The sequence below is a fragment of the Castanea sativa genome, chromosome 6 (genome assembly GCF_040712315.1).
Source record: "Castanea sativa cultivar Marrone di Chiusa Pesio chromosome 6, ASM4071231v1".
Taxonomy (NCBI): domain Eukaryota; kingdom Viridiplantae; phylum Streptophyta; class Magnoliopsida; order Fagales; family Fagaceae; genus Castanea; species Castanea sativa.
In genome coordinates, this window is record NC_134018.1 from 14,905,690 (window position 1) to 14,918,406 (window position 12,717).

Genomic DNA, 12,717 nt, shown 5'->3' on the forward strand with positions numbered 1-12,717 from the left:
TTATGCATTGCTTTTCTTAACATGTTTTTGTTTATTTGTTTTCGGTTTTTGTTTTATTTTTATAAATAAATAAAAAATTGAAAAATCAGAAAAATACAAAAACAGTGTGCAGTTGTGTACATTGGTACTTGTGTACTTGTGTACCTTGAATGGCCAATGAAACAAAGTTTGTATCTCTTGTAGCTTAGATGGGCATCTCTATGCAAAACTAAGCAAGTGAGCTTTGTGGCTCATGTTTGTGATAAGTAAGATTAAGTTATCTCTTATTCTTAACACTCGTATCACTCTTTTTGACGGGAAAGACTTAAAAATCCTAAGAGAGAGACATAAATAACCATCTCATCACTGGTGCCTGCCAATCATGAAATGACATCGGTGTGCTTCAGCATAGCAAAAGTGCAATGTCAAAAGCTTAACATAATTGGGTATTTCTTTTCTCTCTTTTATGTGCACATGCATGATATGCTCAAAAGAAAATCTACAAAGAAAAATTAAAGAAAAAAGAATCAAAATGCTTTAAAATATGATTGCAAGCTTGTATTCTAGGAGATGTGGGAGTTATAGGATGTACCTCGAAGGTGATAGTCCCCATCAAGCAATTATGATCATATGTGAGTTAAATTGATTTACTCATATCTCAAATCATCATAACATGTAGACACTTATGCAATCTTGCCATGTTTTCACACACAACACGCAATATTCTTTGCTACCTTTGATACATGTGTAGGTACAATGTGATTTGGCCATCACAAGGAATACATGTGTTAATGTATGCTCACTAAACTGTCTTAACTTATTTTTGAAATATAAAATTGGTTAGACTTGTTTAGTGTGTGCGTGTGTGTGAGTGTGTGTGTGTATTTTGGATTTAACAGCATGACATTTTTGATTAAGAGATGTTTTTTTAAGCTAAAATTGTTGTTTGGATCTTTGGTTGAGTTGCATGTTTGATTGCATACATGTCTGTGTTTTCCCTTCTTGAAAAACTATTTTCAAAGCAATCTCGACAGCTTCTCGAAACCTCTTGACAGCTAGGCTATCTTTTGAGCTCTTCAACTTCTTTTTATCGCAATCTCGATAGCTCCTCGATCCATCAAGAAAGTTTCTGTCTCCTCGATAGATCCTCGATCCATCGAGCCTCTTTTGCTATGGACACCTTTGGATAGCTTCTCGATAGCTGTATCTAGCGAATTTTAAAGCTTGACACCTCTTGATACCTCTCGACCTGTCGAGAATTATGAGCTTCTATATAAAGGGTCTGCGCGATTTCTTTCTCATTTCTCTCGATCTCTCTCTATCCTTTCTAGCCTCTCACCTTCCCAAACACCTCTCAAGCACTCTAAAACTCTTCCCCACTCATTCTTCGATCTCAAGATCACTTTCTTCATCTAGTATGATGCTCTCTCACTCACTTATCATGCATTTCATATCTTTTGACCAAACTTTTGGGGTTTTTGAAATTTTTTTTGAGATCTTTCAAAATTTTTGAGGTTTTTGCTAAAGTTTTGGGATGGTTTTTGTTTAAAGGATCTTGTATCATCATGCATTGCATCACATATGCATTGTAAAAATTATTCATGTATTTTAGATGTGTGTTTTACTTTGTTGCAATGATTGTGTGCTGTTAGGTTTGGATTGGGCTGAGCCCATGATGTTTTGAAATTTTCATGTCACATGCTCATGCATTTTCATGCATACATACCTACAATTTCTTTATATTCTTATATATTGATGTTGTTGGTGCTTTTTTGCTTCTCTCTCTCTCTCTCTCTCTCTCTCTCTCTCTCTCTCTCTCTCTTGCGTTAGTCTACATTATGGCACCTAAACGCAAATCCACTCCGTCCCAGAACCCTCTTCGTTCTGGGCATCCACTTCTTCTAATCCTACTCCTTCTCACATCTGGTTCCGTGATGATAAAGCCCAAAAGGACATTTCAGAGAACTTCTCTAGCCGAGGCATTCATTCGGAACGCCAAGTCATCTTATCGAATTTTTCTGATACTAACCTACCCACTCTCATTCACAGTAGGGGTTGGGATTCACTGTGTGGCGTCCCGGTCACTTGTCCTTTTGTGATCATACAGGAGTTCTACTCCAACATGCACGGATTCGATTACTCTGTACCTCATTTCTTCACTCGCGTTTGAGGTACGCGCATTGTGGTCACTCCAAATATTGTATCCGAGGTACTACATGTCCTGAGGGTAGCGCATCCTAACTACCCCGGCTGTGATCATCTTAAGACTGTGTCTAAAGATAAGCTCATATCTTTTTTTCTATGAGCGACCTTCTTCTTAGGGTGATAGTCAGAACACCCTTGTCATGGTGATGACATTCGTTCTCCATCAATTGTCTCACTATAACTCTATTACAAAGCCTCGTGCTTGATTTTTGTTATCCTTCATTGAGGACCTTTCTATTGACTTCCCTTCTCACTTCATTATATCCCTTATAGATATCTATAGGGATACGACAACCCGTGATAAGCTCATTTTTCCTTCGGCTATCATAAGGATCCTTCGCCATTTTTTTGTCTCCTTTCCTCTGTCTAATCCCTTCTTCGTCATGGGTGCCATTGACGCAGCTATTGTTAGACGGAGTGATGCTCAGCTTCGTTCGAGGTGGACTCTGACCGAGACAACAGCTCCTCCAACTTCTTCACCTCCATCCACCTCTGCACCTTCTTCTTCCATGGGTGGAGTGACTTTCGAGGCCATCATGGCACAGCTTGTGCGCATGGATGCTCGCCTTAACACTTTCAGTGATGAGTTGTGTCAGGTGAACACCCGTGTTAGTCATATTGCACGATGACAGGCTATCATGGGTGGTTTCACCGTGACTTCTTCTCCATCTCCACCGGCTTTAGAGGATGAAAGTGACGATGGCTCCGGCAGTGATGATGCTGATGAGGACGATGGTGCTAGCTCGCCCAGTGATTATGAGATGTCTACTTGATGTACTTACCCTTTGTTACTAGTAACAAAAAATGGAAGTAGTTTTGGATATGAGAGTAGTCATACTCATAAGGGGGGTTAGTATAGGAGATTTTTGTTAGGGGGAGTGTCTATATTTTGAGAAATGTAGTGAAGACTTATGTATCTTTTTCTTTTCTTTTTCTTTTAGATTCATTGTCCATGTACCTTTGGTCTTGTGACCACTTTGTGATAGCAAACCTTGTATTCTTTATATATATATATATGATGAGGTTGTTATTACACTTTCACCTATCATTACATGTGTTGTTTCTTTTCTCTCTTTATGCACATGCTTCTTATATTGTATGCAATCTTTTATTTATGTCTCACACTAAGATGCCTTGATGAGTTTTGTTTAAAGTGTTTCAGAAATACAAGTTGTCAAAGTCTTCCTTGTCATGAACTCTCTTCTTGTAAAGTTTTTTAAGAGTTTGTGTTAGAATAGATTTTATTGTATTCAACAAGTGAATATGAGTTGAGTGATTTATGACTTCTCCCATATGTTCATTTGTTTAATGTGGTTTTGTCAATGGGGGAGATTGTTAGAACATATGTGATTCATGTTAGGAACATATGCCAATATTTTATGTAATTGACTAATCTTTTTGACAAAACACACTTGTAATTGGGTAGATCTAGGATGTATTTAATGATTCAAGAAACAAGTTTCAAGATCGAGTGTTCAAGCCATGCAAGTCTGCTCAAGAAACAAGTGAAGAAGTGTTGTTCATTAAAACTTGACAGCTAGTATCTATCGAGGATTAAAAAGTTGTTTCAGACCAAGGCTCGATAGCTGCTCGATAGATAGGGTATCTGTCGAGATTTATAAAAATTAGTTTTTCAGATATGATTTCATTCCAATCCGTGAATGTATATTTGGGCCTTTTTTCTCACAACACTAAACATATATAAGGATTGTTTTAAGGGTCGTCATAGGTTGCTCAAGTTGCACAAGTGTGAAGCAAAGAGTTGTTCATGCAAATTATGAGCAGAAACCTAGTTTGTCCTAGTTCATCTTAAAGAAGCTGCTGTGTTTGTACACCATAGGGTTTTGTGACCAAGCAACTTCGTAATCTTCATCGTGTGATGAACTAAAGAACTTTGCAGCCAACATCCTTCTCAAGTTAGTGATTAAGTCACGTACTGGGATCCGCGCATTTATTAGTTAGTCACGTACTAGGAGTCATGCATTAAAAGAAGAGATTATCACTACAGACCAAGTCCAATTGGATATTGGGGTAAAGGTTCAACTGTAGGTTGGTATAAGGTACTAAGATTCCTTTACTTGTAATCGCTTGTTGTGATAATAGTGAATTATCGGGAGTGGTGACCTTAAAATCACTCATTGGGGTTTTTGCCTCGGAGGTTTTCCCCATTCATAAACAAATCACTGTGTCAACTTTATTTTCTACTGCATTATATTTTAGTTGGTGATTTGTTTGTGCTGCCACGTACATTGCATGTTAATTTGATTAATTAATAAACTTGGGTAATTAATCAATTAATTCATCACAAGGGGTCAATACATTCTTGAACTATCAATTGTGTTCCATATTGTTTATATATCTCTATTTCCACACATGCAGTGATGTGTTTTTTTTAGTGTTCAGGAAAGACAAGTACATTCCCATCAAGACCTTCTGCCTCTTCTTGCAACTTCTAGGTTAGGAGTCTTAGATTGGGATTTGTGCTGTATTTGGAAATTTTATTGTAATAGGGTTGTTCTTGTATATGAGCATTTCGTTGTGCATGTAAGTTTTGTCACAGATTGCCAAAGGGGGAGATTGTTAGGTTTAGAACAATTGGCAAATCGTGAGCATAAACTTGTCTGGGTATAGATCTTAGAGTCTATAGAGTTTATAAGACAATGCTCAAGGTACTACAAGTCAAAATACAAGAACATTCAAGCTGCAGAAAGGAGAGTTTAATTCTATGAAGCCCCACTAATCGAAAATTAGATCCAACCGATCGAAAATCACAGAAAATCATATTCTACAGATTTTAATTTTGGCCCAACAGCCCATTGGCCTAGTAAGTGATTAGGGTTTTAGATCTATTTCACATAGTATATAAAGGAAACCCTAAGGCATGTTTTTTAGAGACTTTGGAGGTGCTCTTGTGAGATCTAAAAGGTATTGTACCTTCCTCTATCAAAGTCACTGCCGGAAATCATTCTCATATTATTAGATCCAGTAGATTTGAAGTTGCTGCAACAAGCTTAAATACTGCTGATGATCTAAACCTTCAAGAGTGGTCTTGGAGTCACAAAATGGAGAGTTTGTGTTGCTAAACCTTTGAGTGAGATCTAATAGTCACAAGTTTGGGTGCTTGTGTTGCAATAAATCCAAGGAGAGAAGGAGTCCGTGGATTTAGAGCTTGCACATGGTCACGCCAGTAAGATACTACTAGAGGTAGCAATAGATTTAAGGTTAAATCTGATTGTAAAAACTTTGATTCTCTTATAGTGGATTTGCTTACCCTTGAGGATTGCTAGGTCAAATCTTCCCCATGTTTTTACCTTGAAAAAGTTCGTTTTATCGGTTTTCCTGGGTCATCACATCAGTGTGTTATTACTTTTATGTTGCTATGCATGATATGATATACACTTGTTTAACCTAGATCCGAATAATAAACTTTATAATCCACTTAGTTATTTAATTAGGTTAAACAATCTGGTTTAAGGCATCTAAACAAAACAAACAAAAAACCTCCTAAGTATTCTAAAATAGAAGTCGTAATCAGTAACAACAAAAATGAGAAGAAATAAAATTAAGAGTGTATTCAACTCCATGAATTTTGACTCGTTTGGAAAAATTCAAAAAATGAGCAAATGAAAGTCATGGTCTAGCTGACTATCGTTGAGTACGGGGCAACAATATGAAAAATTGAAAATGGATTGTCTCTTCACCTTTTGAACCAATAACTCATTGACACAAAAATTTAAAAAGTTAAAACTGGACACATGGCACAAAATTGGATCTCAATTCTAAAATCTAATTGAATGTTATATATTCATATTATTTGTTTCAATCTTCAAAATAAGAATGACTTAGGGAAAAATGAGAAGAAATAAAATTAAGAGTGTATTCAACTGCATGAATTTTGACTATAGCGAAACGCTTGGAAAAATTCAAAAAAGGAGCAAATGAAAGTCATGGACCAGCTGACTATTGTTGAGTACGGGTCAACAATATGAATTATTGAAAATGGATAGTCTCTTCACGTTTTGTACTAATAACTCAATGGCACAAAAATTTAAAAAGTTAAAACAAGACACATGGCACAAAATTGGATCTCAATTCTAAAATCTAATTGAACTTTCTCTGAGTTTTATCATTAATATATATATATATGTGTGTGTGTGTGTGTGTGTGTGATTTTGTACATTATTTTATTTTTGTAATAATTTTATTTGTATGAATTGTGATGTGTGGGATGTGTGCATATAAATAAAATAAACCTTATATAATTTAATAATTAGTAAATAGAGATGGTTTATTACATGTGTGTGTATTGAATAACTTTTTATCATAAAGTTAATTATTCAAGAAATTAAAAAAAAAAAAAAAAACCTAGTGTAAAGTTGTGATTTCGCGCTTGGCTTGCGAGAAGGGTTCCTGCGAAAAGGGAACTTGAGAAGCACATGCTGGAAGCTGAAGAGTAGTGCCAGCCTGGAGGATTTCGCGAGTGTCTTGCGGGTAAGGCCTTCCCGCGAGATACCCACGAAACTCTCTACTTAGAGGTTTTTTAAGTGTGACTTTCTTACCCTTCATCCAACTATATATACCCTCATTCCCCACAAATGTGTAAGGAGACCATTCAGAGAGAAAAACCCTAGATAGGTTTTCTACAATACACACACCCATCTTTTAAAGAGAGAGCTACCCATCCTTAGTAAGAAATCATTGTTGCCTCTTCTCCTTCCCTCTCCCATTGTCATATCTTGAGAGGAGATTTGTACCCAAACACGACCCACACATTTTCAAAGTGTAGAAAGTGTTTTGAAGATTGCGAAGCTTTGGGGATTTGCCAAAAGAAGCCAGTGAGGCTTGGCAGATGCAATCGGGCGTATTGCAGGATCCGGAAAGCTAGAGAAGACATGATTCCGAGAAGTCCATTGGTAGCAGGAACTTGGAGGGCTCAAGTACATTGGGTAGACTAGGCTTGAAGGGTCTTTTGTTATTCGTATACTCCAAATTTATTCTCTAGTGGATCGATTTACCGCTTGGAGGGCGGCGGAAAGGTTTTTCGCCGAGTTCTTCGGTTTCTTTTTCAATAACACATCAGCGTGTTATCTTGTGTTTGCATCTCTCTTCCCTTACTCTTGTACTTTACTTTTATTGTTTGTTGTTCATGTTTATGCACTAGAGTAGTATCGATTTATTGCGCCTCATTTACTATTGTTCCGCACTTAGATAAGTTAGAGTAAAAGCAATCTAGCCGTAATCTTTAATTTGGTGGTCTAAATAAGCTCTTGTGTTTTAACACAAATCCAAGCTTTCAGCTAGTAATTGTTCAAGTATTTGATCGGTTAAGTAGACATTTGGTGTATTGTTTATGTATGGATGAGTGTGGTAGTGAGGGTCAACAATTAATACAATGCCAGTGAGTTGAGTTCTCTTATTTAGTTTAAAATATTTTTATAAAAAAATAACAAATAGATAATGACAACTGCATAAAAATTAAATTGTTATACAAACTTAAAAAAACAAAAATGGTCACATCAACCCACATTGACAATAGATAATAACAATTTGAAAAATTGAAAAATTGTAAAATGAAAATGTTAAACTTCATGTATTTGAGGGGTTTTTTTGTCAATAATTCAATTTGTCTTTTTATTATTTTTTTTTTAAAATTAAGTTTCTTTATAACCCTCCAAAAAAAAAATTCTTAGAGCTACCACTACTAAGAGAAAAACATAAATATAGTGTTTATCAATCACATACACTTTTGTGCTTATAAAAAAATTCAGTGCCACAAAACTAGGTATACAAAGGTGATGCACTACACATAAAAAAGAGTAAAAATGAAAAACTTGGTCACAATGCTTAAAATTAATAAAATATAAAGTTTGCACTTGTAAATCATATTGCAAACGCCCATTTAGGAGATGTGGGAATGGTAAGATGTACTTCTTTAAGTGATATTTTCCTTCAAGCCACTATGACTAGGATGTGAGTGTGAATGTTTAGTTAACTATGACACATCCCAAATTTGTATCTCACATGCTCTCTAGCCATGTTCTATCATTCTTCACGCGTAGTCTATGCTACCTCTATTATATGACTAGCAGTTTGTGCGATCGGCCATTTAAAGTTATGTGTGTAATCAATCGAGCATGCAAAATTTTCTGGACTTAATTCAAATTGATCTAAAATTGATAAATGGTTTAGTTGTATAAGTTTTTGGTGCCTTATCTGGGTGTTTATAATTACATGCATCATTTTGCATTTAAGGACATTTCGTGCATATTATACTTTATTTTGTGTGTTTTGAGCCTTAGTAGAGTGCAAAATATTTTATCCTTAGTGAAAAATCTGAACCCGCTCTTTAGCTGGGTTACCTATCCCATTTATAGAGAGAAGTATTTTCTTATTTTTAGGGTTCAAAGGTCATGCAAATTAATGGTGAAAATATTTGATATTTATCTCCCACAAAATCAGACAAAAAAAAAAAAAAAGCAACTCTTGAACCATTGTCAAATTGTTAATCAACTGTATCTGTATGGTTCGCCAAATAGGTACTCTAATAATTACTAGATAGATTGACCTGGTGGGTTGTTTTTCGATTCTGTTCAAAATTTTACTATTTTCTTAGAAGATATTTAGACTTTTTGACATATTTCTCTCTCTCTCTCTACCACCATTAAAACTCTAATTAATTAAGATAAATAAATTGTAAAGATCCTATTTATTTATAAGATTAATTAAAGAAAAGATTTAAGTAGAAAAAATGTTTTTTGTGTTCATCACTTTCACCCTCCAACGATCATTGGATATCAAAGTTGGCTAATAAATTTTAGAAAAATGTTAAGGAATGAATAAAAAATTAACTCCTTATATGTCCACTTGACCATGGTATTAAAGTGGTGAATAACCTTGAGCTTCATATAGATGAGGAAAGAAATCATATATGAGTTTATATACTTATGGACCTGGACATTGGGTTAAGTTTAGGCATGTGTGCACTGGACTCTCTTATCCAAATAGTAATATTTTATTATTTCATTTTTTGAGTGAATAAGTCTGTACACAAAAATTTTCCAAAATAATATGTTTGTTCACTAACATGCATATTCATTGTCCCTCATTTATAAAAATTACTTTTAATATTAAGAAAATTTCTTAGAAGAAATATTTTTGTTACATCTGTATAAAGAAAGAGACAGTTTAGTTTGCCAAGCATGGAGATTGCAATACTTCTACTCTATGTTGTTGATCTTATTATCTTGGGAGACAAACGTCCACGAGTCTTCAAGAGTCGCTAATTGTGTGAGAGGCAAACATTGCTTTGAGGAGATTGTATTAAATATAAGACTTGATCAGTTTTGCATTATTCACTTTTCACATATCTAGTTTGTGAGTTATTTAATTATTGCACAAATTTCTTCTTATATAGAGAATTAATTTATTGTTTTGTCTATTAAAGCTATTTGAGTTATTATTTATGATTAGATGTGTGTTGTTTTTGTTTGCATAATCACAAAATGTAAATTAAGTTTCTTCTTTGTTTGTTTGTTTTTTTATTTTTTTTTTTTTTTTTTTGACAGAAGTGATAGAAGTTTCTACCATTACCCAACAATATACCATATACCCGACAATAGAAGTAGAAGTTTCTACCATATACCCAACGATAGTAAGTTGTGCACCATAAGATATATATATATATATATGTGTGTGTGTATTTAAAAAAAAAAAGGGTAGAAGGGACGATTAGTATGATTTTTCTACTTGAGCGTGACAATAGTAATACCCTATCCAATATATAAATATTACTCCATGATTACATTACCTTTTAACAATCATAGGAACAGAGCAGGGCATATGCAAGTGCTTTTTCGTTATACGTTATTTTATTTTTTGTTTTACAATGATGCACACATGTAAGTGCTTTCGCCTATATAGTGGTCACTTTGAATATGTGGAACAATACAACTTGTCGCGTTGAAATATATAGGGCCATGATTTTCTTGCTTGAATCCTTCCTCCTTTTCATAAAATGATAAGAGCTTCTCACTCAAAACCACCTCACGCTCACGCTCCAAAGCATAACTCCTTTCTGTCTGTAGAATATATCCACAATGCACCATGAAAATTTTGTATTAAAATAATTTATACTGTAGCCCAAAAAAAAAAAAAAAGAGATTATACTTTAATAGATAGATGTACAAGATCTAAACGTAATAAGGCCTTTTTAAAAATAAAAAAATAAAAACAAAAGAATGTAATAAGTTTAACATACTTCTTCAGTTATTATTATTTATTTGGATTTGGATACTTCCAAACTCCAATCAAGAATAATTTAATGATAGTGTTGTTTTCATAAGAGTTGTATTAACATACGCCGTGAGAGAATTGATTTATAAAACATTTCAGTAAACTATTTTATGAAAAAATTAAAAAATGATTAACATTTTTTAATAATTTTTTCAGTTTTCATAAAAAGTTTACTTTTAGATTATTAATGAATACCTTATAGGTATACATTAACTAGACCATTTTTATAATAATATAAAGTTAAACTTAGCCGTTGACTCTATATGTGAAAATAAAATATAAAAATTCTAAAAAAAAACTAATTAAATAATATATAACATATAGACGTTGTACTAACAATATATCTTCAAGAGTTTCTACCACTAGCAGTATATCCTTGAGAGTTTAAACCCTAATGCTACCATAATGTTCTTAAAATCTTCACTCTCCATTAATAAATGAGTGACTTAGATGCTGCTACTATATCATCAATAATTTAATATATGTATATAGCGAAATGTTTTAACTTATTTGCATTTCTTGGTTTCTTATATGAGGTGAATTAAGATTTAAATCCCTTTCTCTCACTTTTTGTAACAATTGAATTATTAAAAAAAAAAGAATACATATATTTATCAAAGCATTTATAATAATTTTATAAAATATTGATGATTTGATAAAATTTAAACCATTTATTTATCAATATATAAATTTAAATCAATTCTACCGTAAAATTGTCCTAAAAATTCCAAAAGATGTGAATAATGAATATATAGTTTTGTGCAAACCTTTTATGTACATATTTTCCATTTACTTTTAATTTAGACGGCAAAAAGCAGTTAACAAACAACATAACACATACCTGGAGGTGTAAATTATGAAAAACCCTTCCTCCAAAGCACTCAAACGAAGAAGCATTTAACACTAGAAACCCATCCTTCTCCAAATTAAGCAAGATATCTGCTAATGGACTTTTATGAACCTTATATATGGATATTTGAATCATAACCTCGTTATCATTAAGCCAGTTTGCCGAAACAGCAGATAAAGAGCCCCGACCTACAATTGTTCTCTGATTTTCTTGATGAATTTGTTCACCTTGCGTAGATATCCTTGATATGAGCTCTTCCTTCTTTTGAATTAGTACCTCAACTTGCTGTTCTAGTTCTGGTATGTATTTAAGCATGCACGAAACTGTATCTGGAACGCTTAATTTTTCCTATAACCAAAAAACAAAACACCAATGTTGTGAAAACTACAAATGAAGTGGATTGTTATGGTAAACATAGTGATGAAAAATGCATCACATGCTACTATGTTTTTGAGGGATTAATAGCATGTTCTTCTACTTTATATTTAAAATTTTTAGACTTATGTCTGTTTAAGTACTAACTTATTTCATTTTTTTGCTTAAAATTGTTTGCTGAAACCTAAGAATATGTTAATTTATACTTGTACCTTAAAAAAAATTAAAAAATATAGAAAAATAAATAAAAAAAAAAAAAATTTTAAAAAGCTATACATAAAAGTTAAAACTAAAAGGTAATTTCAAACTAACTCTTAATATTATGATTTTCAATTAGCCCAACTTATAAAACATTTTTTTATCAAATAAAGTATACTCAGGTTCGAATACATTTTCCACAACATCAAATAATTTCCGGGTACAATGATAGTAGGGTGAGAAACAATTCTAGTGGCTACTAAGTGCTGTTCTTTCTTCAACTAGTTTCCTAGGAACTCTCATGAAGATCAATAGAAACTCAAAAATGAAAGAAAGAAAGAAATAGTACCGCTTGATCAGCCTTGGGAAGTAGTGAACGAAGAGTATAGTACAAAGTATTGATCTTCTTGCGACGATCACGCTCGCTAGCGTTGTGGTAAAGCCTTTTAGCCATCGTGGATGGCGTGGAACGATTGAGCTCGACTTCTGTCTGAAATGGAGGGTGGCCTTCATCAGCAAATGAAGCTGTTGAAGCTTCAGTCTCTCTATGGAAGTAGTTGCTATGCATGTTGCTCATGGGTTTCTTTTCTAAGGGGTGCAAAGGATCGAAGTTGAGGTTAGTCTAACGCAGTTTCTGCCAAGAATTTGGGATGATCATGAAATGTGTACATACAGTTACAAACTGCTACTATAAATACAGTTTCTGCTAAGGGAATAGTACCTCGGATTAGTTGATTCCCTCCTTCGGTCAAACTTAAGAGGGCGCGCATGTGGAGGTTCGGTCATACAGAGTGACATATAAGTGGGCATTGAATGTC

General features: G+C 33.8%; 1 protein-coding gene across 1 annotated transcript; it reads right to left on the reverse strand.

Annotated features, from left to right (window-relative positions):
* Window positions 1–10,064: 10,064 nt before the first annotated feature.
* Window positions 10,065–12,515, reverse strand: LOC142638589 (transcription factor ORG2-like). The gene is made up of 3 exons (XM_075812625.1): window positions 12,249–12,515; window positions 11,318–11,674; window positions 10,065–10,262 (listed from the first exon to the last, which is right to left on the reverse strand). Exons 1-3 carry the CDS (start codon window positions 12,474–12,476, stop codon window positions 10,065–10,067), a joined length of 783 nt encoding a protein of 260 aa, XP_075668740.1. The 5' UTR covers window positions 12,477–12,515.
* Window positions 12,516–12,717: the final 202 nt, after the last annotated feature.